Raw genomic sequence first — 26,851 nt, 5'->3', positions numbered from 1 at the left:
GGTGAATATGAGAACTAGACCTTTTTACTTAATGAATACTTGTTAGCTTCTTTTTAAAAATCAATAAATAATGAATGATGTAGGATTTTATATTCTCCTTATGCCTTGGTTAAGTTAATTATCACACATGTGAAATCCTTCTGGTTCTCGCATATTTTCATCAAAGATTCATTAAATTATAAACTTGATTTTTCATTCAGTTGAATTAAGTTCTTTTATACTCAAGTTTTATATATACATATATTTAAAATTATATTTTTTCAAAGGATTTTGTGTGTATGTTAAGCTTATTCATAGAATTTACTTTGAATATAATGAAGAAATTTTGTATGTATATCATTTTTCCCAATTTAAATGTTTTAATAATTAGGAATAAGTTTTCAAATAATCAGATTTAAAGAAAAAAGTGACCCCTTTAATTTGTTGCCTTGTAGATTTTCTAAAATTGTTCAATGAATTACTAAAGATTGTAATTTTTAAAAAAACTAAAATTTGTGAAGAATTGATGAGTTTTTGTAGATTGCTAAGTATTCTTCAATAGTATACCCATTTACCATAGTGAAGCCTTGGTTGATTGTTATTGAGAAATGAAATCTTTCACCTCCTGATTTCTGGTTCGAATCTTTTCTAACTATGTAGAAATTATTGAACATTTGACAGCTGTTTAGTAATCTATAGTTTATAGAATAAATTGTTGGCTTTGGTTCAGTTTCTTATGGGCAGATGTTCTCATCACATTTTTTATCCATGTTTTAATTGTAAAATGACCAGATAGACTGTAATAGATGGGTTCAGAGAAGCCCCTAAGGTCCCCATTTGGTTTTATTTCTAATATCATGTAATTACCAATGATTTTACCCTTGGAGATTGTCAGTTTAGACCAGGATTAAGATGTAATCATGGGTCTATGTTGAGAATCTCCTCTTATTTTTGTTTCTTATCCTTAAGTTGCTTACTTATATACAAATTGAGATTTTTTTTTAAATTGAGGAAGCATGTGCACATTTCTGTTATATTTAGATTAATTTTATAGGAGATAAACATCTACTGTTAGAATTGTGCTTTAGGAAAAATGTTTTGAGTAAAATAGGGTATTATATTTGTTTATTTTTCCCTCCTAACCTCCTTTATTGGGTCACTAAAGGTACTATTAACACCTTGGTTCATAGAACCAACGGGAAAAAATGGACTTAAAAATCTCTCATTTATTTTTTTGTCACCAACTTTTAGTTTTCAAATGTATTTTAAAATTTTATTTATTTAAGGCAATGGGGTTAAGTGACTTGCCCAAGGTCACACAGCTAGACAATTATTAAGCATCTGGGGCTGGATTTGCACTTGGGTCCTCCTGACTCCAGGGCTCGTGCCCTATCCATTGTGCCACTTAGCTGCCCCTGTTTTTCAAATATTTTTAAAAAGTTGTTAATTTCAAAAGCTATTCAGATTCTTACTAGAGGTAATTAGGTAATTACTCATTTTGCGTTTATCAGTAATAATTCTTCCTGATTATTTAAATGATGTCTTTAAAACAAAACCCAAAACAAATCTCTTTATTTTTTGAAACTCAGAAAGGTACTCAAATTTAAAATGATTTAAGATAGTGTAAATTGTCTTGTAACACAGAATCATAGCTTTAGAATTTAAGAATCTCAAAAATCTACTAATTCTACACTTTCATTTTACAGATAAGGAAATGGAACCCAGAGAATGCACAGCTAATAAGCATAAAGGAAAGAATTTGATCTCAGATCCTTGACTTCAGAACTAATGTGCTTTTCATGATGTTTTACTGCTATTTAGTGTCTTGCTGACTAAATAGAATTTGATGGGATGCACTTCTTTCAGTATTTTTTCCACAGGACCACCTGCCTAATGGATATTTACAACAATGTATTCTGTAAATATCTTAAACTCGGGGCGGCTAGGTGGCATAGTGGATAAAGCACCGGCCCTGGAGTCAGGAGTACCTGGGTTCAAATCCGGTCTCAGACACTTAATATTTACCTAGCTGTGTGGCCTTGGGCAAGCCACTTAACCCCGTTTGCCTTGCAAAAACCTCAAAAAAAAATATCTCAAACTCAGCATATACAAAATAGTCCTTTGTGATATACATCATGTCCTCCTTTTCACTCTCAAACATACTTCTTAATCTTTTTTTACTTCATTATTTCTTTGAAGGGAATCACCAGGGTTTACAAATTTAGTTATCTTTCAGTTCTTTTTTTCTCCTCTTAACTTTTTCTCTTTTGCTCATGCTGCATCATTTTTAGGTCTGGAAACCATTTCATTTTTTGTCTTCATAATTGTGTTTGGTACATAGTAAACCATTGACTAGTGTGAGATGAATTTAGTTGTGTTACTTCTTGTTCCCTCCTGTGAAATTTAGAGATCTTAATTTTAAATAATCCACTTGATTAATATATTTCTCAAATACCATATTCATTTATGGAGACAGCACATAATTGAAAACATTTTTAACAAATTTCCCTTTTTTTGCCATATCCAAAATTGTGTCTGCTATATATTTAGTACATCATCTCTTTGTATGGTAGGAGTTATATAACATCCTGCATCAATAGTCCTCAAGAATGATGAGGATTAGTAATTTCTTTGATATAAGTTCTTAAATCTTTCATTTGTTTATTTTTACAGAGTGTTTTTCTCCTGTTTCTGCTCACTTCAACTCTGTATCATTTCATATAAGTCTTATCAAGTTTTTATGAAACTGTTTCTTTTGTATCTCTTATGGCTCAAATTTTCCATTTAGATTCATATACCATATTTTATCCCTTCTTCCATTTGATGACCATTCTTATTTGTTTCCAGTTCTTTGTGATCTCTAAAAGAGTTACTGAAGATATTGTATATATTAGCTTGCACTCTCTTTGATCTATTTGGAATATGATCCTGTTTATGATTTTAGTAACTTAAGGGTGTGCGTTTTATTAACTTTTGGTCTATTATTATCTTTCAGAACATTCAGTATTTTATTAACTTTGTTATTAACCATAAATTCCCATATTTATATACCTCATTTTGGTAATATCTTGGGGCTTTTTGTACTTGTTCATTCTTATTTTGAATGTTCATGTATAGTTACTGCACTTGCTTGTTTTCTTTTTGTTTTCTGCTTCTATCCTTTTTTGTTATTGTTTATTGATTTCCCTTGTATTAGACTCTACATAACCCCATTTGGGATTTTCTAGACAAAATTTGACATTTCCTTTTCCAATTCATTTTACAAATGAGGAACTGAGGCTAGCAGGGTTGTTATTTACCCAAGGTCACATAGCTAAGACTCCAAGGTCAATTTTGAACTCACTTCTTCCAGACTCTAGATCCAGCACTCTATTCACTGATCTACTTAATTGCCTACATTCTTTTATCCTTTTTACCTTTTTTTCATTTTCTATCACCTGTTTTCCCCATTAGTTTTCCTCTGTAGGAATATTTTATTTCCCCTCCTTCTTTTGGTGGTTCTTAATTTCATTTATTTGGTACATTTCTTGTTATTTTCCAGTGAAACAAACATTTTGAGCATAGGAATAGTCATGTTTATCTTAAAAATCTAACATGTAATATTGTGTTGCTTTTTAGTAAATGCTTAACAAATGTGACTTGAATTAAACTGAAACAAAAGGGTTTTGGGCTTGTGTTAGAAATTCTTTTGTGTAATTTTAGAAATAGATATGAGGAAGACCTTTTTTGTCTGTTGAACACTTTTGAAGTTTTGTCAGCTTTTTTTTTTTGGTAAGGCAGTGGGGTTAAGTAACTTGCCCAAGGTCACACAGCTAGGTAATTAATAAGTATCTAAGTCTAGATTTGAATTCAGATCATCTTGGCTCCAGGGCTGGTGCCTATCCACTGCTCAACGTAACTGCCCTATGTTAGCTTCTTTTTAAAACTCAATAAACAATGAATGATGCAGAATTTTTTATTCTCCTTGCATCTTAATCAGGTCAATTATAATACATGTGAAAACCTCTTTGTTCTCTTATATTTTCATCAGGGATTCATTAAATTGTATGCTTCTTGAGATGACATGTTGCCTTTTATCTCTTGTTGTATCACTGGAACTTAGCACAATACCTGGCACAGAGTATAGACACTTAATAAATACTGATTGATTGATTGATTGAAGCCCTCAATGACTGGTCTCAGAAAGTTTTATTATTTAGTAAGCAAACTCCTGGAGCATAGGAACATAAAAATGTAATCTGTATTGAAGAACCTTTTCTTCTCTTCCTTTCCACTCACATTAAAACTTTTCATTATAAAGAATATTTTTGGTATCTTCTTTATGCTGTTCTTTATATGTGATTTATATTAAAGTTTTGTATTCAAATTTTTACATGATAATTTCTAGAAGAAAGCATTCTCCTCCCTTAAAAATTGTATTTGACTGTAAGAGAAAGAAGAAAAATTTATTGCAAAATCTGGTAATTTGAATAAACTTACCTAGCAGGTACCTGCCTCTCTGATGTAAGGACAGAAGTATATTTATAGATTTTTATTCTCTTTTTCTTTCTCAGAAATTGACTTTGCTTCTCTAAATTGTTTTTATTCATTTTTTTTGCCTACTGCATAGTACTGTACCATAATATTTATATACACATGTTTTTTAATGTCTTCCCCAATTAATGAGTATCTACCATTTCCAATGGGTTGTTTTTTTAACCTACCACAAAGAGCATTTATTTAAGTGTTTTAGTTCCTCATTTCCATCTTTGGCTTCTTTTTTTTTTAATTTTTATTTATTTAAGGTAATGAATGTGGTTAAGTGACTTGCCCATGGTCACACAGCTAGGTAATTTTTAAGTGTCTAAGACTGGATTTGAACTCAGGTTCTCCTGACTCCAGGGCAGGTAATCCATCCATTGCACCACCCTCTGTCTTTGACTTCTTAAGGATATAGCAGGATAGTTGAGTCAAAGGGTGTCGATGGGTTAATCACTTTTTTTGGGACAGAATTCAAAATTGTTTTCACAAATGGTTGGGTCATTTTACAGCTGTGTGAATAGTGTATTATTTGGCCTTTTTCCATATCCTTTTCAATACTGATTTTTCTTGGCTTTTCTTTTGTTTTCTTTTGTTATCCATGTCAAGTTGATAGGTTTAAGATGAAACCTCATTGTTGTTTTATTTTGTCTTTATCTTGCTATCGTTAATGATTTGGAATATATAGGATGAATTCAGGGCTGTTTCTCTTTGGTGTCCAACCGATTCACGTAACTCACCTATGCCAAGAAGCTGTAGCTTACACAGTGACCAGCCATACCCTGGTTTGGGTAGATGGGTTAAACCAGGTTGAGGGTACCTGAAGGGCCTCATACTGTTTGGTGAGTTAGGGGGGCATCTACACTAAGCCATGTGAAGACCTCCAGCTGAATGAATGGATGAGAAATATTTGTTCCAATGATCATGAAGGCCATTGAACCAGATCCTATGGAACACTTAGAACTTTCTTAGACAAAGAAGACAACCAAGGTCATCCATTGCTTCTGTAGCCATCACCAGTAGTCTTGACTTTGTCTTACTTTTACTGTATTCTGGGAGAGTGAGTAAGTGATTCTCCCAACTCTGCCTTCCTTGAATCCAACTTATATGTGAATCAAAAGATACACCCATAACATTTGCCTTTTTTTTTTTTAAAAAAACAACTTATCTCAGAGTCCTGTGACAGTAGACTAATGATGAAGTAACAAGTGCCAGATAGACATGCTGGGAGCTGCAGTCACAGCTCTGCACACCAGCAGCTCAGACCAAAACATTAGCTTCTCTAGGGAAGCAGCTGTGGGTTTTGGTGTGGTGTCTGAGCAGACTTTTGAGGTTACTACTCCCTTCATGGTATGAGTAAGGGGCTAGTAAATGTATCCTAAAATTATCATGTCAAAGCACCTGGTACTAGTTCTATTTCAGTTGAGATTTACAAGGCATGGGGTCCCCTGCTGACACAAGAGTTGACTGAAATCTTCTAGGTTATATGGCAAGAGGAGGCTATCATTCCCCAAGAGTACAAGGATGCCCCCCAATGTTTTTACCTCTGTAAAGTTGATCAAAGGGATGTCTCTTTCTTAATTATTGCTGGTAGCTTTCTTTCTAAAGTTCTCCTTAATAGGTTGATCCTTCACCTAGAAGATGGTCATCAATCTGAAAGAGTAGCTACAGAAAGGTCCAAGGAATGCTTGATATGGTGTTTGTTGTCCAGAAACTCTAGGAGAAATACCAAGTTCACAATAGCATTTAAAAAAAAATGTCGATCTGTCCAAGGCCTTTTATTACTGTCAGTTGTGACAACTGATGAAAAATTATGTCAAAATATGTTTGCTTGGAGAAGTTTATCATTATTGTTTGTCATTTTCATGACAGTGTATGTGCCTGTTTTCTGGATAATAGACAATACTCTCATGCTTTCTCAGTCACTAATGGAGAGAAGAAGGGTTGTGTACTTGTTCCCATATTTTTTAGCATGATATTTTCAATAATGTTGTCAGAAGCCTTCAACAAGGATGAAAATGGCATTATGATCAATTACTGCACTGATGAGAAACTATTTAACTTGAAAAGAGTATAGGCCAAAGCTAATGTGTAATAAAAATTGGTACATGACTATTTTTGTTCACTGATGATTATGCTGTCAATGCAGCCTCTGAATTTGAGTTACAATAAAATATGGATTGAGTCTTTGCTGCTTGTGCTAATATTGGTCTAACAATAACCAAGAAAATACTAATTCTCTATGAGTAGCCTACCATCCTTATCACTGGTTACAGCAAATAGAACAAAAAATTAATACTATAGATAATTTCACAGGGATGTACACATAGATAATGAGGTGGATATATACATTTCTAAAGGTAGTTCTAAGAATTCTGAATGCAGCAAAAGTTTTTTTTTAAGAGTTAAAATTGTTTTTATGAAAGAAATGATAATGCTTGAGGGGGAAAAATGGAAAGGAAATGAACTGTATTTGGAATCATTCTTTTCTTCTGGGTTTGTTTCTTAAGTGTCTTTGTCACTATAGAAACCTTGTATGATTTGATTCTTTTTTTGTTTGTTCATTCTGCCAGTTCTTGTACATTTTTGTAGGGCACATCTTGGCTGATCTTTAGAAGTCTTTTAAATGGAAACTTTGGCTTTCTCAGCTATTGAGTGTTATATAGCTCAGAGATCTCAGGAATAGTTCAGGCTAGGGAAGCTTTCAGTGCTTGCCCTGATCAGGACCAGCCTTTACTTTGATTCTGAGCAACAGATCTATGAGCTTGTAATTTTTGGAATTTCTACAGAATGCTGTTTGTCTCAACCACCATTAGCCACTTGAAAAGATCTCCTGATTCAGAATGATTTTTTTTTTTTGGCCTTGGATTTTTGTCCTGGATTTTCATTAAAAGCTATTATTTTTTTCTTTAATTTTATGATTAGCATTTGCTTTAATGCATTTTCTAGATCTCTTTGAAGGAATTATGGTTTGGGGAAGGAAGCTCACTATTACTTCCTGATATTTTGCTGTCTTGACCATTGTCTCATACATCATGAAAAAATTGAGACCATTCATCAAGAGCTCAGATATATCACTCAAATGCCTTCTGCTACTATCTTTTTTCTCCTTGTATCTTATGAAGAGATGACCTTTCCCTTGCCAACATAAACTCCTTTTCATGCTTTAGGAATCCTAGTTTCTCCTATCATCCACAGAAGATTGCTACTTCTGTTATTCCTACTCTCTCACTTATTTTCAGTCTTTTTCCATGTACTGGCTATTTCCCACCTACAAACACTGTTTTTTTTCCATTGTGAGGGGAAAAAACATTCACTTGAGGAATTTTTTAATGGATGCTTCCACTTTTCATTTCACCCTCTTCTTAATTCTGCAGTCTGATTCTGGACTCATCAATTAACCAAAACTTCTTTTCCCAAAGTTACCAATGACTTCTTAATTATCAAATCAAACTATCCTTTCTCAATCCTTATTCTTCTTGATCTTTCTGTGCCTTTAACAGTGTCCATCACCCTTTTCTCCTTGATATTCTTGTCTCTTGATTTTTCTGATATTGCTCTCTCTTAGTTCTTCTCCTATATATTCTTTCTTAGGCTTTTTTGTTAGATTTTCTTCCAAGTTACTCTCATTAACATTGTTTGTGCTCTAAAGCTCCATCTTGTAGTCACTTCTCAATTCTTTCTATATTCTTTCACTTGGTAATCTCATCAATACCATGAAGTCAATTATCATTTCTGTACAGACAACTCTCAGATCTGTTTGTCCCACTCTTAGCCTCTTTCTAGTCCTCCAGTCTTGTATTTCCAACTTTTTTGTTTGATGTCTTGAATTGGGTGATCTATAGACATTTTAAACTCAAAATTTTCACTCTCACTTTGCACTTTCATTCATTGCCAGTCATACACTTTGTTTTTTCTGACACTGCCACCATCTTGGTGTAATGCCCTTATCACATTATGCTTGGACTATTGAAGTACATGCTGATTGAATTTAACTTTATCTTTTGTTCAGCTGTCTAATCATTCTTTTTGTTTTCTTCTTTGGTTTTTGCAAGATGGTGGGGTTAAGTGACTTGCCCAAGGTCATGCAGCTAGATAATTATTACATATCTGAGGTTAGATTTGAACTCAGGTCCTCCTGACTCCAGTGCCAGTGTTCTATCCACTGTACCACCTAGCTACTCCTGTCTAATTCATCTTACTTAAAGCACAGGAAGTCTGACCTTTGTAATCGCTAACTTCACTTTTGTATCAAATATAAAATCCTTATTTTTGTTAACTTCCTAACATTCTTTCCTACCTTTCTAATCCTTTTACATATTAATCTCTCATTTTGTATACTGCATTGACACTGATCTTCTTGCTGATCCTCTCCAAAGAAAGTTGATGCCCTGATTTCCATCAGGCTGTCCTCTTGAACTTTTCCCTTATATACCTAGCAACTTCCTTGATCATGTCAGCCCTGGTATTCATACTTCATTATTGTCTTTTTTCTCTTGGTCCTATTTCAATTGGAGAGTGGAGCTGAGTACTCCTTAGATATAGATGATCTTACCATCTCTTTATTTCCCGCTATACTCTTAAATTTTTCCATCATGCTCCTGGCTTTGAATATTTTCTCCTTCCTGTTTTTCAGATTCCTTTAGTGTATTGTCTTCCTCATTAGGGTTTAGCAGGTCCTGGAGCATTTTGTTTGGGCTTTTTTTTTAAGGTTTTTGCAAGGCAAATAGAGTTAAGTGGCTTGCCCAAGGCCACACAGCTAGGCAATCATTAAGTGTCTGAGACCAGATTTGAACCCAGGCACTCCTGACTCCAAGGCCGGTGCTTTATCCACTACACCACCTAGCCGCCCCATGTTTAGGTTTTTAATAAATGTTTATTATCTGAATTTTTTTACTAGCTGTCCCCCTGCCCCATATGTTTTGAACTTTCTCCCTTATGTCTGATTCCTGTCTTCCCTGGCTTCTACTCACATCTTTTTAAAAGTTTCACCTTTTACAAGAATCCTTTCCTAAGCCTCCTTAATCTTAGTGCCTTCCCTCATGATTTCCTAATCTACATCATTCTTATATCTTCCTGTGTTTCTCTGACCTCTTAATTTTGATCATTTCTCATGAATCAGTAGTATTTCAATAATTTAACTTTTCTCAAAATGACAGATATTTCATTTCAAATTCTTTCCTAACAAAAAATAAAGGTCCTGCAAAGAATATTTTAGTTTAAATTTCTGCTAATGCCCTACCTTCCTCAAAAAACCTTTCCCAAGAAGCTCTTGTTTATTTTGTATCTTTCCTCTATATAAACTGAGGAGATTGTGCTTTATGACTTCCAAAATTGATTCAGCTCCCCCCCACCCAGTCATTGGTTTCCCTTCTTATAATTTCTGCATTGATATTGCATTTGTTAAACAACTTTTTATTTTTTTGAATTGCTTATTTTGTTTTATGATTGCCTTTTTTGGTTAAAAAATTTTCTTCCTAGCACTTTTGAAGATTTTTGATTCCTCTGAAGCAGTACTTTTAGTTATTCTTGAATTTTATTTAATCTCTTTCTCTGATTTTTTTCTAATAATATTTTATTTTTTTCCAGTTACATGTGAAGATAATTTTCAACATTCATTTTTGTAAGATTTTTGAATTTCAAATTTTTTCTCCCTCCCTCTCCGCCTTCCCCAGGGCAACAAATAATCTGATATAGATTATGTAAGCATAATCATATTAAATATGATATACTTGTTTAATCTTTTCTTCCTTCCAGTGAATTTATTATTTTCTGTAATTATATATTATTCCCTGCTAATTTGTATAACCTGAATATCTCATCATTTTTATTATATTGTCTATTGACTTTCTCAATCTAGCTATGGGATTTTTTTTTAAAAAAAGAGTTTTTTACATTAATTATTATGAATCCATTTTCTAGATATTTTCTTAATTTTTCTGAACCTTTAACCCTAAACTACATCAGGAAGGAGCAGTATGATTTAATCTAGTCATATAATTGGTTATTTTCTTAGGCTTAACAAAGCTAAGTAATATAATCATTTTAGTTTTTAATTTTATGTTTCTCAAGAAGACTTGCTTGTTCTTTTTTTTTACAGCTTCTTGAAGGAAATTTTGCTAGAGAAGTGAGTCATGAAGTAGATGGACTTATTTTTCAACCTATTGGCGTAAGTTGAAATCATATATTATTAAAAATACTTGCTTTTCTTGTAATTTTTAAAAACAAAGTTCCAAATTATATTTAATGGTTTTTACTGTGTGCAGAGTGACAATTACTACTATGAGTAGTGATTAATCTCTAAAGAATTGCTTGAAGGTACTTTATTTTTTATGACTTGTTTTTTAATTGCAGAATTACAAATCGTGAGAAAGGCCATATTTCTTTTCTGCTAATATATTGAATTCCATTTGGCATCAACCCTGTTCTTCACTGTTTTTGCTTTTCCCTTCTTCTCTATGACATGTATGTGATTAGTTCTTGTGTAATGTATCAAACTCTATCTCAAGTTTTTTTTAGACCAAGAGATTTTAATTTTTTTTGTGTTAGTGGACTGATAGATCCCTTTGGCACTCTGGTGAGATCTATGGATCCCTTATCAGAATAATGATTTTACATACATTAAATAAATTATATGAGATTACAAGTAGAGTTAATTATACTGAAATACTGTAAAGGGGGAAAAAAGCTTATAGACATTAAAGATATACAGAAGTGACTGGAGTCTTGCAAGTTGTTAGCCTGGGTCATTACTCTTGATGGGCCATATTTGTGTTATTTAAACATATTTCAATCATGTGGTTATTTATTATAGAATCAATAAGACTAGCCTTAATATGTCTAACATGATGATTTGTAGATATCAGCTGGGTTATATATTTACTGTTTTACTATAAGTGTAAGTTTTTCACCCCCCATAGTTAGTCTTCTTGAATGTAAGTGACTACAAAAATTCTTTATCTAGTGACTGGATTTCTGATGATGGTCCTCTTCAAAGTTAATTGATTATTCTAATTGAAAAACAAAAATTGCTGGAAAACAGACTGCACTGTGCTTGTACTCAGGGGACATTTTACAACATCAAAAGATTAGGGTAAGGTGAATTCCTTTTAGAAATGGAGAAGACAACTTTCATATGATTTCAATCACTGGTCTTAGGAGTTTTGGTACATAGATTTTAATTGAATTACTCACAATTTAATAAATGTTTGAGGCTGGATTCGAAACCATTTGAATGCATATTCCTGACTCCCAAGTCCATTCTTTCATTTTGCTTGAGCTATCTTTGCTTTCTTTATATAAAAGAGGATCTTGTATTTCTAAACAAGGAAAGGTTTTTGTGGATTTAAAATAATGGATTATTAAAATGATTTTTGAAACTTTGTCATGACATTTTTTTAAAATGAAATTTTAATATACTTACCCAAGTTTTACATTTTATGGTTGTTGCAGTTTCACAAAGCAGCAAAATATTCATAAATTTATCAAAGGAAAGGAACACTTCCTCTTTCTCTCCCATTTTCACTTAAACCGAGTGACTGTTATTATGAAGAATTCATTTGCATGCAATTTTCCTGTTTTGAGATGAAATTTAGCAAGCCTCCTGAGAAGAGCTTATTTTATAATTTTTGTCTCAATCAGGATTTACACATTCATGATTTTCAAACTGATCACATCAGATACTCCTTATTGTCTTGAGTGCAAATTGAGTTGGTTTGAACCCCAGAATTCATTTTCATTGTCTCATTAGTGTACCTCTAAGTCCTCTGCAAGGTACACAGTGATTGGAAAGAGAGGAAGATGCATGAAATATGGTCTCGTGAAAGATGCTGTCATCTTCAAACATTGATAATTTTATCTCCTTATTGGCAGATAAGCTTAAATGTATATTGGTCCCAAATTGAATTTTCTCTTGCAAACAGTGTCTTCTTTTTGAATTTGCATAATAAAATCATATATATGTATGCATACCCAGGTATGTGTGCATGTGTTTGCATGTGTGTAAATATTTATAGTTGATAGAAAGAAAAGAATAGCTAGCTGATCCCTTGCTTTCTTGAAATGATTATTTTAGGTGATTTTATTTTTGCCTTATGTATCTTGATTTAAATGTTTCCAGGGAAATAATTTATTATTTACTTAGATATAGCATTGCCAGAGGAAGATCCTTTTTTAGAATCCTTTGTTTTTAATTTTTACACTCTGGAGAATCAACATTATAACATGAGAAAGGAGGAGGTATTTCATTTCATAAATAAATCTGTGACCTCAGTGGTCTTCTAGTAAATGTAGGTGTGTGATGTAGATAGAATTTTAGTAAATAGAATTCAATGACAGTGATATTTTCTCCTTATATTAAATCGATATTTCATTAAATAAGTTGGAATCATTAATAGATTTAATGTTAAACTTTTAAAAAATAGGAAGTCTAGATGCTGCAGATATGTAATATTGTATGCACCTTCAAGTGACTCATTGTATTGTTAGTTTTGCTTAATTACTTTTCTTTCTTCTGAGACCTTTAGTAGAACTGGGGTGATTTATGTTTGTAATGTGAAAAGCAATGTATATTGATAAAACTTTAATTGAAAAAAAAAAGAGACAAAGAGTTGAGGCTCTGGCTTGAGCTTCTTAGTTTTATACACTTTTTTAAAAAAGATTTTATATTTTTTTGCAACGCGATGGGGTTAAGTGGCTTGCCCAAGGTCACACAGCTAGGTAATTATTAAGTATCTAAAGTCGGATTTGAGCCCAGGTACTCCTGACTCCAAGGTCGGTGCTTTATCCACTACTCCTGCCTCCAGGGCTAGTGCTCTATCCATTGTGCCACCTAGCGGCCCCAGTTTTATATACTCTTTCTACACCTCCTTGGGATCTTGCTTTTTGTGGGACTACCCAGGATAAGCCAGCTGTAGGAGAGGCAGATTCTGCTGATGCTAGAAGTTACTACTTGTCACTCATTAACTGTTAAACATCTACACTGTTCCAACACCGTTTTAAGTGCTAGGGATATCAGTTAATGTAAAAGATGGTCCAGCTCAAAGTCTACTGGTAACACATATGTAAACAAGTATGTACTATAAGTTATGTACTAGATAAACTGGAAATAATCAACAGAGGAAAGGCACTATAATTAAGAGGTATCAGGACTTGCATAGAATGGGATTTTAACTAGGACTTGAGGAAGTCAGGAGGCAAAGAATTCTAGGTATGAGATAGTCACTTTTGATATATAGAGCAAAGAGGCTATTGTCAGATGGAAAAAAGTGGGAGGTTCCAGGAAGCTTGAGGAGGGATAAAATAAATTTGAAAGAACCACCATGGATAGCAAGTTAATTTCAGAGGTGAAAAAGTGTTGTCTTGCAGCTGTGAGGATCCAGTTGAGGTTATATAGGATTAATTTATAGGGGATTCAGTCACAGTTTTGTCATTCTCATTCTCCAGCATTATTCAGCAGTATATGTTTTAGGAGTAAACACACAACATTAAAGGACACTATGTGATAGCTAAACATGAAATTTATCAAATTTTTCATTACTTCATTATTTTTCCCTTTCATTTTCTGAATAGTCTTTATTTCATGGCTTTATGACTCTTGGATAACACTATTTCTCCATGATATATGTTTTTTGCAAGGCAAATTGGGTTAGTGGCTTGCCCAAGGCCATACAGCTAGGTAATTAATAAGTGTGTAAGGCCATATTTGAACTCAGGTACTCCTGACTCCAGGGCCAGTGCTCTATCCACTGCGCCACCTAGCTGCCCAAGACTCTTAAGAGGAACTTTCCAGTAAAAGGACTGACCTTTGAGTAGGGATATCTTGGGGCAAGGCCATGGAAGTGATTGGCTGTTCTAGGATATAGTAGCTTTAGGATCTGGGGGAAGTACAATGCTGATCCTGTGAGTAGAAGGGACATGATTTTGAAGTCCAGAGAAAAGAACAAGTTCAGGAGGGAAAGAAAAACAAAGTTCTTTTTTTAGACTAATACAAGGAATTGTCTTAAATTCATTTCTTTAGTTCTATTGATTTTCTGGTTGATTCTTTCTCTTGATTGGACAAAATTGATGAAATTTGTTGGTTTCAGTGAATTCCCTGTCCTCCAAGCTGTGGAGTATGGGCTAGGGTTCAGTAAACTCAGTAAATCTTCCTTGGTCTAGAAGTTGTTATTGCCTTCTCACTGTTTTGTTTTGTTTTTTTTTTCCTTCTCACAATTGCTCTCTTGGCAGAGAGGGAAGGAAGAAGAGCCAAGAAAAACACAGTAAAAGACTGACTATTCAGTATCAGATTACAGCATTCTCATAGTTCTGTGCAAGAGGATCAGGCAAAAAAGAATTCAGGGAAACAAAATTCAAAATAACTTTTCAAAAAAAAACCCTGTAGTGCAAAGTGGTGATCCCTTAAGCTCTTGCTGAGAGTAGGAGATCTTTCAATGGCTAATCTTATCATAGTCACATCCGATTGGCCAGGCACCTTTTCTTCAGCATCCTGAAGGAAAGGGAGTAGGAAAAGTGACCTAGGTGGAGCATCCCTCCCAACTGTGACCTGCTTTGTCTCTCTAGTCCCAGGAGAGAAAACTCCCAAGGAATGACTTCAAACACAGTATCATCTCCCTCAGGATAACCCCCAAGTGCCTGAGAGAAGAGAGAAAACAAGTGACTACAGAACTTGCAGCATGAAGGTTAAGAATTTTTTTTTCATGTGGGTGGAACAAGAAAGAATTCAGGTAAAAGTCTAACTCTGACCCAGGAAAAATTTTAGGGACGCAAAAGGTTTAAGTATTGCTGAGATTAGCAGAAGCTAAGGGAAAGAAAAACTAAAGGCAGGAAGTCACTGATCCCTAAAAAACCTAACATCCCAACAACCCAAGTAACCTAAGGCACCATGAAAGAATAAGCAATGAGGAAAAAGAAGAAGCAAGAGTGGGTATGTGGAAATCATGCTCCCCAAGAGTGGACTAGCTTCAAGGAAGACAAGCCAACTGAGAAGCAGGTGAGCTTTTGAGGAGAAAATAGAAAGATGTAGATGCAGACTGGGAGCTCACAGCAGAGAAGAGGTAATGAGCTATATGTTGATGAAGTGCTATAGCTCACAGACTTAATCCTTTCAGACTAGTTCAGGAACCTTTGTTTTGTTGCCAAAAGAGGACAAGGTACTTGACTTCATCTCAATAACTGGAATAATGGATTGGGGATAAGGGAAGATACTTGGTCACCACAGAGAATACAGGATTAATAATTATAAAACATATTTCTCTGTCCAATATTTCCTCTACATCAATGTTATTCACTTTCTTGGGTTTAGTTTATCATCTCTGTGTTCCCTATCACCTCCAGGATCAAATATAAACCCCCCAACTTTCCAAACTCCCAATTGTTCCCCATTTTACCTTCTTACCATGGTCTTCCACTCACAAGTATTATCCTTTAAAATTATAAGAACTTTAAAACATAGGGTTAATATATCATAACAAGAACTACAAAAAAAAAAAAAACCTTGGACTACACAATGAAATTTTATTCTCAGGGATTAACCATTTCTGTTAGGTGGAGGCCATTCTAGTAATGTCCACACCAAGCTGAGGGAGATCAGAAAATTTATACAGTAACAAGAGGAGGGGAACAGAATATATATAACAAGAATAGACAAAAACCTGAAACATGCATGGAGATCATTCAGTTATATGATTTCAAAGAGAACCATGCTTCTACAATGTTCTTTTGCCTGAGTGAGGTGACTTTTTTGAGTGTAAGTACCAGGAGGGTAGTGGAAGTACTCTTTTCAAATTATAAAGGACACAATTCTTTTCTGGATTAAGAAGAGCAGGACAAATCTTTCTTTAAGAGTCTAAGAAGGATACATTCCATTCCTCACAATAGCTAAAAGCCATCTACCTTGGATTAATTATTATACTTTAACATTTTCTCCTGTTTTGATTAAAGATGATGCCATTTTATCAGCTGTAGATTAACTAAAGAAAAATAAACATGAGGGGCTTATTGAAGGGGAAAATAGCATCTCTCTAAGAGATCTAGGTTGCTAGAAGAAAGGTCTGGCAAAAAGCATATGGTGTGTCTATGAAGAGAGGAGACATAGTATGAATGACACATTATATATAGAGTCAAGGGAAAATCATAAAGATCAAAAATGGGGAGTCAAAAACTTGTACAGTATGATCAAGAAGCACAAGAGGGAGAAAGTAAATATAAACTTCTGGTCCATTTCTTCTTTCTTCTGGATACATCCCTCTTCTTTTGTATCTCTCAAAATCTGTTAATGCCTAGGCTTTTTCCACATATATTCAGGTTACTTGTAAGCAACAAAAATGAAGGACAAATATTAAAAGAAAAAAGTCAACTATAATTTTAGAATGTCCTTGATTTACCAGTTGTCACACGGAGATAAAGGTTTACAAATAGAAAATTTTTTAAAAAAATCAAATTTTATAATCCAGTTTTAAGACTCATTTTTAAATTTATTTTTTATTTAATATTTATTCTCATTTTGTACAAATAATGTTTTTTATACGTTAATAAAATATTCTTGTTTAAGAGTAAACAAAATACCCCCTCCCCCCATAAATATAGACTCGCTTGAACAATAAAGTGGAGAGAAAAAATTAATATTTAAAAAAATAATAGTAATAATTGGCGTAATGGATGGAGCACCAGCCCTGGAGCCATGAGCACCTGAGCCCACATCCTGCCCCCTTACACCCAACAGTCACCCAGCTGTGTGACATGCAAGCCACCTGAACCCTACTTCCCTGCAAAAACAAAAATAAGGGGAAAAAAGACCCAAAATAAAATAAAACAGTAATAATAGTAGGGGTGGCTGGGAAGTGGACAGAGCATTGGCCCTTGAGCCAGGAGCACTTGGGTCCAAATCCAGCCTCAGACACCCAACCATCACACTGCTATGAGGCCACAGGCAGGCCACCCAGCCCCATTTGCCCTGCACCCCCCCCTAATAATAATAATAATAATAATTATGTGCTTCAGTCTTTGTTCCAACACCAACAACTCTGTCGCTGGTGGATCACATTCTTTATGATAAGTCCATCACAAAAGTTACTTTCATGTTTTTCCACTGTTGCCATTGCTGTTCGCAACTCCCTCCTTTTGTATTTCTCCACTACCATGTACTATATTTTCTCTCTCTTTTCACTCTGACTCTGCTGTAGGGTATCTGAGTGGCACAGAGATACCCAGCTCTGGGGCCAAGAAGCCCTGCGACCCCATACCACCCCTTAGGCAGCATCCACCTGGCCCTATGGTCCCGGCCAGGCCTTCCAATCCTGGCCCCTTGCAAGAAGTAAAAAAGAAAATGTGTTATATCTGACCCACTCTCCCCTCATGGTCCATCTTCTCCTCTATCACTCACATCCCCCACCTTCCTCCTGTCCCCTCCCCTTCTTCTTACTCCAGATGCCTATACCCCATTGAGTATATTTGCTGTTTCCTCTCCTAACCACCTCTGATGAAAGCGAAGATTCCCTCATCCCCCCTTGCCTCCCCCCTCCATATCATTGCAATAGCTCATTGTAATAAAGTAAAATCTTATTATATGAAATATCTTGGCCTATTCCCCCTCTCCTTTTTCTTTCTCCCATTACATTTCCCTTTTTTCTATTCACTCCATTATTATACCATATTTTATCTTCAAATTCAGTTTTCTCCTGTGCTATTAACTGAGAAGGTTCATATGAGGTTCATCAGTGTCATTTTTCTATGCAGGAATACATGCAGTTCATCATCAAGTCCCTTATATTTTCCCCCTCTTCTCTGATCTCCGTGCTTCATCTGAGGTCCTGTATCTGAAGATCAAATCTTCTGTTCAACTCTGGCCATTCCAACAGGAACATTTGAAATTCCCCTGGTTCATTGAAAGTCCATATTTTTCCCTGGAAGAGGACATTCAGCCTTGCTGGGTAGTTGATTCTTGGCTGCATTTTAAGCTCTTTTGCCTTCTGGTATATTATATTCCAAGCCCTACGAGCTTTTAATGTAGTTGCTGCTAAGTCCAGTGTGATCCTGACTGCAGCTCCAAGATACTTGAACTGTGTCCTTCTGGCTGCTTGTAGTATTTTCTCTTTGACTTGGGAGTTCTGGAACTTGGCTATAATATTCCTAGGGGTTGTTTTTTTTAGGATCTCTTTCTCAGGGGGTCAGTGGATTCTCTCTTTATTTCTATTTTGGCCTCTGCTTCTAGAATATCAGGGCAATTTTCCTGTAGTAATTCTTTGAAAATGATGTCAAGGCTCTTTTCCTGATGATGACTTTCAGGTATTCCAGTAATTTTTAAATTATCTTTCCTAAGTCTGTTTTCCATATCAGTTGTTTTTTCAATGACATGATTCACATTTTCTTTTAATTTTTCATTTTTTTTGGTTTTTGTAATATTGAGTCCTGGTTTCTCGTAAATTCATCAATCTCCCTGAATTCTATTCTTTGTCTGAAGGATTTGTTCTCCTCAGAGAGTTTTCTTACCTCTTTTTCCATCTGGCCAATTTTGCTTTTTAAGGATTCTTCTCCTCAATAACTTTTTGAACTGTTTTATCCATTTGACCTAAACTGATTTTTAGCATTCTATTTTCTTCAGCATTTTTTGTATTTCCTTGACTTAAGCTGCTTACTTCATTTTCATGTTTTTCCTGCATCTCTCTCCTTTCTTTTCCCAGTTTTTCTTCCAACTCCCTCATTTGATTTTCAAAGTCCTTTTTGAGCTCTGTCATAGCCTGATCCCAATTTCTGTTTTTCTTGGCGTCTTTAGATGCAGGAGTTTGTGCTTCCTCATCTTCAGACTGAGTGTTTTGATCCTTCTTGGGCTCATATGCAAAATATTTCTCAATGGTGTTCCTCTTGTTTCTCTGCTTGCTCATTTTCCCAGTCTGAGCCTGGATTTTGGGGTGCTTCCTGAGCTTTTGGGACACTCCCACAAGGGTCTCGGTATGTGAGGCTCTGTCCTCTCTCCTGGTCTGTGAATGACCATATGCGCCCCGCTCTGCCACGGGCCTGAGGTGGGGGGGCCTAGACTGGGATCAGGATCTGAATGTGGTCAGAGCCCCAGAGTCCTGTTCCAGGGGCAGAGGACAGAGCTCTGTAGTCTCTCTTCACTCCCCTCCCTCAGCTCAATGGGCTTCATCCCCTGGGGGTTCCTGCTTATGAGCTAGGACTGCTTCTGTTTCCTGGAACTCCAAGCTGCTTGCTGTGTGCCCTGAGGGCTGGGCTTCATGTGCTCTCTCTGGCAGAGGTCCCCCGCTGTTCCCCCAATTTGTGCCCAGTGCTCCTCAAGGGCATAGCTCAGGAGACTCCCCCGCTGCTGTGAGCCGCGGCTCCCAGGGCTCTGGGGCTGCCTCCGGGAGGCTGAAGTTCTTTCACTCCGGCAGGCCACTTCTCTGGTAGGCCGCCCCTCCAACCCCGGGGAGCAGAGCCTTTCTGCTCTGTTCCTGGTTAGCTTGAGTAGGAGAACTGCCTCACTGGGCCCTCTGTGGGTTCTGTCTCTCGAAAATTTAGTTAGAGTCCTTAACTTATAAGTTTTATGAGAGAGCACCTAAGACATGTTCCCTTGTAGCCATTTTGGCTCTGCCCCCTCTTAAGACTCATTTCAAAAATACTTGGCATTATTTTATTTCTGCCATTTAGAAGATGCTATTCTACTAACAAAAACAACTTCCATAAGACTAATCATTTTTGTAACAGTGTTTATCTAGTTGCTTGTACATAAATCAGTTTTAACCTTTTGCCCATGAATCAGAATCAGAAAAAGATGAACAAAAATGAAAAAAATTTAAACAGACCATATGTCATCATTCTTTGTATGTATTTTAGTTGACTTGTGAAATAACCCCTTAGCTTTTTGAAAAGCTAAAGGATCTTTATATATGTTTATATTATATTTGTACATATATTTTTATATATTCATACTTTTTTCCTCCTTTATACCAATCACCTGACATCATTTACAGGAATTTACCAGAAGGACCAAAGGTATAATAAAGGACAACTATGTTTTTTCATTTAGCTAAGTTTCTTAGGTGATGATGATGTTTTTGTCCTTCATTCTTGAAGAATACTGTGACATTAGAAGAGTTGATGCCATGAGAAGTGCACATGAATTGAATTTGAGTGAGCGGGTGTGTGTTGTGCTAAGTCATCAGTCTCATTTTCTCCTCCAGAGACATGTGGGTCTAGTGGCCAGATATGAAGCAGGGTGACTGGAGATTATACTATGGATGTAAGGCAATCACATAGCTAGAAAATGACAAGTGTCTGAGACTCAATTTGAACTCCTATCCTCCTAACTCCAAGGCCAGTGCTCTATCCCTTGTGCTTCCTAGTTTCTCTTGAGTTTGCAGTTAAGGGTAGGTGGATGACCAAACACCTTGAGCCAGATTTTAAATCTGCCAAATGAGACATTTTCAAATGTCATATTTGAGAAATGAGTTAGGAAAATCCAATCTTAGAACTTGTTGAACAGTTGTTTCCCCAACCTTTCTCAATGAGCCTGTCACCCATAAACATCCATGAACTCTGTAGGGGTACTGGCCTCATTGGTCCAACCTAAATTTCCTTTATACATGGATTTCATACTCAGCCAATTTTCAGTCTCATGTGATCTTTAATAGCAATTTCCTATAATCTAACAGATTTAGCTCTAAATTTTATGATCTAAAGGATCAGAATATGCTACATATTCAGTGGCAACAGTAATATATGATTACAGAAGAACCTCACAACTCAATTTTATTGTTGCACAAAGGGACAGTGGTTAAAAAAATGAAATGAAATTGAGTTTAAAAAAAATCCAAATTGCCTCTTGAAACAGGCTTTATAAAAATGTTTTCTGTAATAGAATGTTCAGTTGTTAGCCATGGTTTAAAATAGACATAAATACAAATTATTGCCTTTAGAATCCTTTTAAACAATTAGTACATCTTGGGTGATTTAAAAAAAAAACATTCAACAGGTGCTGCTTATTTTAAACCAAACAACCATAAGAACAATCAGATTTCCAAATAGGTAAACATGAATTATAGCATTTTATCAAACATTTTCATACTCAAATCTTATCTCTTAGAACAGTCAAAAACAGCATAGAAGTTTTCTTAATTTTAACCTCATGACTACATTTAAAAAAAATTACTTCAATGGGGTGGCTAGGTTGCAAGCACTGGGGGATAGATCACTGGCCCTGGAGTCAGGAGTACCTGAGTTCAAATTCAGCTTCAGACACTTAATAATTTCCTAGCTGTGTGGCCTTGGGCAAGCCAACTCAGTTTGCCTTGAAAAAACCTAAAAAAAAAATTATTTCTATTCACATGCTCATCATTCTTAAAAGTAAATTAGCTTCTATTGGAATTTAATCTTATACATATTTTAAAATATCAATATAACATTTGCTTATGGCTATAATTTTAGATCAAAACAACAACACAATGAAAACACACAAGGTTCCCTAGCCGTGATTTCATATAAGTTTGACACAGCTATTATCGTTGATATCAGATTAATATTACAGTGAATTAACTTACAGTTGAAAATTTTTTTCCACAAAAAAGAACTTTAACAAATTTTTATCACAATGTTAATTAATCCTACATACATGGTCCATTTGATTAGCCCTGGCTGATTTGTATATCTTCACCTTAATTTATTTATAAATAGACAAAGCAAGCTTAGACAATTATAATTATGCAATTTCACAGCATTTTGTGTATGGATTTTGCCAGAATAGTACAATACTTTCTTCTTGCAACAGGGTTAGGTTGTTCCATTATATTCCCCTTTCAAGACATTCACAGTAACCCCACATACTCTGTTCCTGGATGAGGTAATTAAGGATATGTAGATGAGGGGTAATAGTTCCAACTGTTACTGCTTTCAAGTTATCCCAGAGATCCATTGTTTTGTTAAAAGGACTTTCCTTATGCCAGGGGGAAATCCGGGAGGTGCTGGATAATTTTAAGTTAATTGACTTCATTTTAAGAACTTGAAAACTGGGAGTGGGGTGGGGGGTCTATATTGCTTTGAGCACTGTAATGCAAAGGGAAAAATTCATTTATAAAACCTATTTCCCTGTCTAAAATGTTTCATCTACTACATTCTCCAATAATTCAAATGAACAAATAAATAATTTTCATAGTAGACAAACCTTAAGTCAAATTGCTTTACTAAATAATTTTTTTTTTTAATCTAGAGGGATTCTCCTTTCAAAGAGTTCCAGGTCTCTCATTCCCCCTGTTTACAGTAACTGCAAGAGACTATAGGAGGCATGTGGTAGCCTATGCTACTATAGAAATTCACAAGTGGCAGTCTCTGGACACCCTGTGAAAACTAAATTTTTAAATTCCTATGAGATCAAACTAATTAAAACTGGTCAGAGAAAACTTTTATTAAATTTTTATTATTTCATTGTTTTTATTAAGGTTTTATTAAGTTATGACCTTTACTAGGTCATAACTTTAGGGCCAGATAAAATGTTTGTGATAGACAATTTTAGTTTGAGACAATCTGTCTTTTAATATGCCTAGCTGTTACATTTACTGGTATTTCTTTATATTATAACATTTAAGTCATTCAAAAGACCCCCATCAGAATTATGCTTTATGTTATAAATGAATGAAAAGAATAACCTGCTATAGTGAGAGAAAATTGTACATTTTATTCACAAACCTTGCAAGATTCATCTTGCAAGCTACAGGTGCCTCACCTAGGCATGAGGTAGGAATTAGACCTGAAAGTCAGGTAATTTATGGTCCTCAGACACTCTTTCCCCTCCCTCTTGGATGTTCATAGACTCTCAGAGTTTGAATTACAATCTAAAAGGTCTACCCATTCCATGATATGCCCCTAATATGACCCCCCCCCCATCATACACACACCACAGGGGTTGTGTGGGTTAATATTCAGTTACCTATTTGCAGTAACTCAGTAGCATTAGGTCAAGATCTCTAGGTCACTCCTGACAGGTTGAGAACCAGTTTGGGGTTTGGTATCCCTGGAATATGGATTAGGAAAACTCTTCCAGTCTTGTGATTGGTTGGGCCATTCCTCTTTTGTAATGGATTCCCTAAGGACTCCCTTCCACACCCTGTGAAGACCAACACCCTACATTCCTCACACTTTAAAATAATAACCAAAAAACCCCCCTCAAATTAATAGTATATTTTAGTAATGCACTGAAAATCAGCCCATATATGGTTATCTGATTAAAAAGGTGACTGTATAGCTTTAATGCATTTCTTAATTTATGCATTCCTGTTACTTTTTCCTTTAGAACTAAATTTTGGATTAAATCAAACCAAATCTGGATTTATAGGTCCTTAACTCCTGATTTTTTTTCCCCTACAAAAAGCAAAAACAAACAAAAACAACCACCTTTTTCTTTCTGCAGTTTCTAAATGAAAAACAGTTAATAATAGAATAGGATTTTCACTTCCATTCTCTTCTTTATTCTGAAGCCTAACTCTTGATTATTTTATGAGAATTCACCAAACCAACACTGTTTCGTGATACTAGTCTACCTCAAATCTGAAGAAATCCTTAACAGTTTCACATCTGAGTTCCACAGTCCCAGAAAAGTTTCTTTACTTAATATAGACAATTCTCAATAAAATAAAGACTGGGTGTTGAGATTTTAAAGACTGACCTAGCCTTCCCTAACTTCAAGAAAATTTCAGTGACCTCTTCTCAATTCTCCAGATTAGTAGAGACTAGAAAAGGGCTGCTGAGGGAAGGAACTCATACACATCTGCTTTAAAATATTGTTATTTTTATTATTTTTAATCATGCTTATCACGACTGATCAGAATATAATTTCAGGACAAATTTTAATTTTCTTTAGGTACCTTGTATGTGTATTGAAATTTTAAGTAGCCAATCAGTAAAAAATAGTCTGTTAATCAATCAGACCAGAACTTTTAAAAATTAGGGAGAAAAAAATAGAAATCTTTTCTCCTCCAAAAACAATGCGATTTTCAGGAAAATGTGACCTGGGGGGCCAAATCATGAGTTTTTTGAAAAGAAAAGAACCTAATTTGAAAAGGGAGATTGAAGAGGAAAGTTGGAAATACATGTTTACATAGATACAACAGCAACCTGACCAGGCAGAGATAGCTGAGAGCTTCATTCAGTTTAGTTAAAAAAGTGGTGGCCTCACCTTATTCCTAGACCAATTTTAAGAACAAGATTGGCCATGGAAATTGCTGTCCTTCCCATGTAAAAGCAATAATGTGTTGACCCCAGGGATAGACAGGAATGGAAAAATAGACACTACAAATATCAACCACAGTGTATATGGTAGCAGATAGAATTGGGGTAGGGTTGAGTACCACATAGCTGAAAATGGTCCTGTCCAAGAATAACAGGATAAAAAAAATCGTGAAGAATGTTGGGGAATGGTTTTAAAATTTTTTTTCTTGCTTTCCAAAATTTTGCACTATTCTTCCAATGGCCTGGTTTCTTGTAGTAATTATAAATCTTTCTTAATTGTTCTCAGATAGACTTCTGGTAATAGCTAGAATTTGCAAAGGAGTTGTTAATTGCTTGAGCTGCATTGTATAAATCTTTCTTTGACCTTAATTCCTGTCCTTCTCTAACTGAGCTGCTAAGGTCTATGCTGGCTGCCAACTAGTTCGACTATGGTGATGTTGGTGATGTTTAGTTTGCCATTCTGACAGTAATTTTAATATTTTTATTTAATATTTAATATTAATATTTTGTGACAGAGATGTTGAAGATTGTTAACAAAGAGAAGATAAGTTTGTCTTCCTCCTTCCTAATAATGCTTTAAAATTGAAATTTTTATCAAAAGTCTCTACTGAGTGATCAGAAAATTGAAATACTGTCTCATCTTGTCTTTTAATAACATTTATTATTTTTGAAAAATTCTCTGGTCAGGGAAAAGCAAATGGAGTAGCCTCCATTAAAGTTTTCTTCCAAGGCTTTTGTGTGCGCGCCCGCGCGCGTGTCTGTGTGTGTTTGTGTGTTTGTGTGTGTGTGTGTGTGTGTGTGTGTCTATATATATATATATATATATATATATATATATATATATATATATATATAGTACTTTTCCTGATCTGCATAAACGACTCAATCTGTGTCTTGAAACTCCTCATGTCTGGGATTCCAGAGCGATAGAATTGCAGAGTAACTTTGAATTATCACTAAAGCCTATTGGATTTTGTCAGGGGTCAGAGTAATCTTTTTTAAGGCCTCTGTCCAATGACTTGAATTTATTCTGTGGGACAGAATAGTTAGAATGGTGTGATGCATAGTCTGTGTGTGATGCATAGGGTCTGACTTTGGAATCTTTTCTGGAGACAGGTAACCTCATTAGAAATAAGATCCTTTGGAGCAAGAGAAGGAGATTAAATGGAAGGACTGGGCAATGGGACAGTTGGATAAAAAGGAGAGTAGGAAGAGATGAAGGATATGAATGAGAGAAAATAGGAAAAGATATTAGGTGAGATTGAATAGATGAATAAGCAGGAATATAAAAGGTAAGATAGGGACCCAAGAAGTAGAGAGGAAAAAGGATATGAAGCTGCAGAAGAAGAATTTGAGGGACAAAGAGAGGAGGTAATGGAGGGATCAGGATTGCAGGAAGGGGAAGAAATTGAAGATGTGACAAAACAAGGGTGAGAAATTGGAGGGATTAGTATTGGGGGATTAAGGAGATGAAACAAAAGGAAGGAGAAGGAACTAACAATAGAATGAATGCTACTGGGATAAGGATGAGGGGAAATATAAGGATGAGGAAAGGGGTTAGAATGAGAACAGGGAAGAGAAGAAAAAGAATGAGAGTAGGAGAAGGAAGAGAGTGATGATTGAGGATGACTTTCCGCAGGAGGAGAAAGAGATATAGATATTTCCTTAGGACTAGGGAGAATAGGATAGAAGGTAGCAAATAACAAAAGGGTTTGACTAGTGTTTAGATTGTGACTCAGATTTTCAGAACTAATGAAACCTCAAAAACCAGAGTCTTTAGGAGGTTAAGAAGGCAATGAATAAAGAAGGAACTGAAGCTGACAAAGGAAGATAAGCTGTAGCTTTTGAAGAGGGGAGAAGTTGAGTTGTGCACACTCTAGTGGTTCCATAGGAGGAGGGACTGAAGCAACATGTGGAGCCAAAACCTTTTTACAATCCTTAATTGAAGAAATTTGATCTTTGAACTCTCTTTGTAGCACCGTATTAAAGTAGTGATGGAAACATTCCTATTTCTTATTAGAAGTCCTATTGGTCTTAAAATTTTGTTTTAAGATAGTTTAATGTAAAGTCTTTCTAACCATCCCCATCTGAACCTACGTAATTTAGGATCATCACTTGTTGATTTACATCAACACGGTCGAAA

At 35.2% G+C, this 26,851-nt stretch overlaps 1 protein-coding gene and 1 long non-coding RNA gene across 2 annotated transcripts in view; both read left to right on the top strand.

The window, feature by feature from the left end:
• The window catches only part of RNGTT (RNA guanylyltransferase and 5'-phosphatase), a 403,735-nt gene that overhangs the window by 163,171 nt on the left and 213,713 nt on the right, over window positions 1-26,851 (top strand). The window contains exon 12 of the mRNA XM_074187132.1: window positions 10,598-10,666. Coding sequence (XP_074043233.1) covers window positions 10,598-10,666 — 69 coding nt within the window. The remainder of the gene's footprint in view (window positions 1-10,597; window positions 10,667-26,851) is intronic.
• Window positions 10,673-25,560, top strand: LOC141487679 (uncharacterized). Its single transcript, XR_012468493.1, has 2 exons — window positions 10,673-10,962; window positions 11,462-25,560. It is a non-coding gene; the product is annotated as an uncharacterized LOC141487679 (long non-coding RNA).

The sequence above is a fragment of the Macrotis lagotis genome, chromosome 5 (assembly GCF_037893015.1).
Source record: "Macrotis lagotis isolate mMagLag1 chromosome 5, bilby.v1.9.chrom.fasta, whole genome shotgun sequence".
Classification (NCBI taxonomy): domain Eukaryota; kingdom Metazoa; phylum Chordata; class Mammalia; order Peramelemorphia; family Peramelidae; genus Macrotis; species Macrotis lagotis.
The sequence above is the reverse complement of the archived record's forward strand: the minus strand, read 5'-3'. Positions and strand labels throughout refer to the sequence as shown.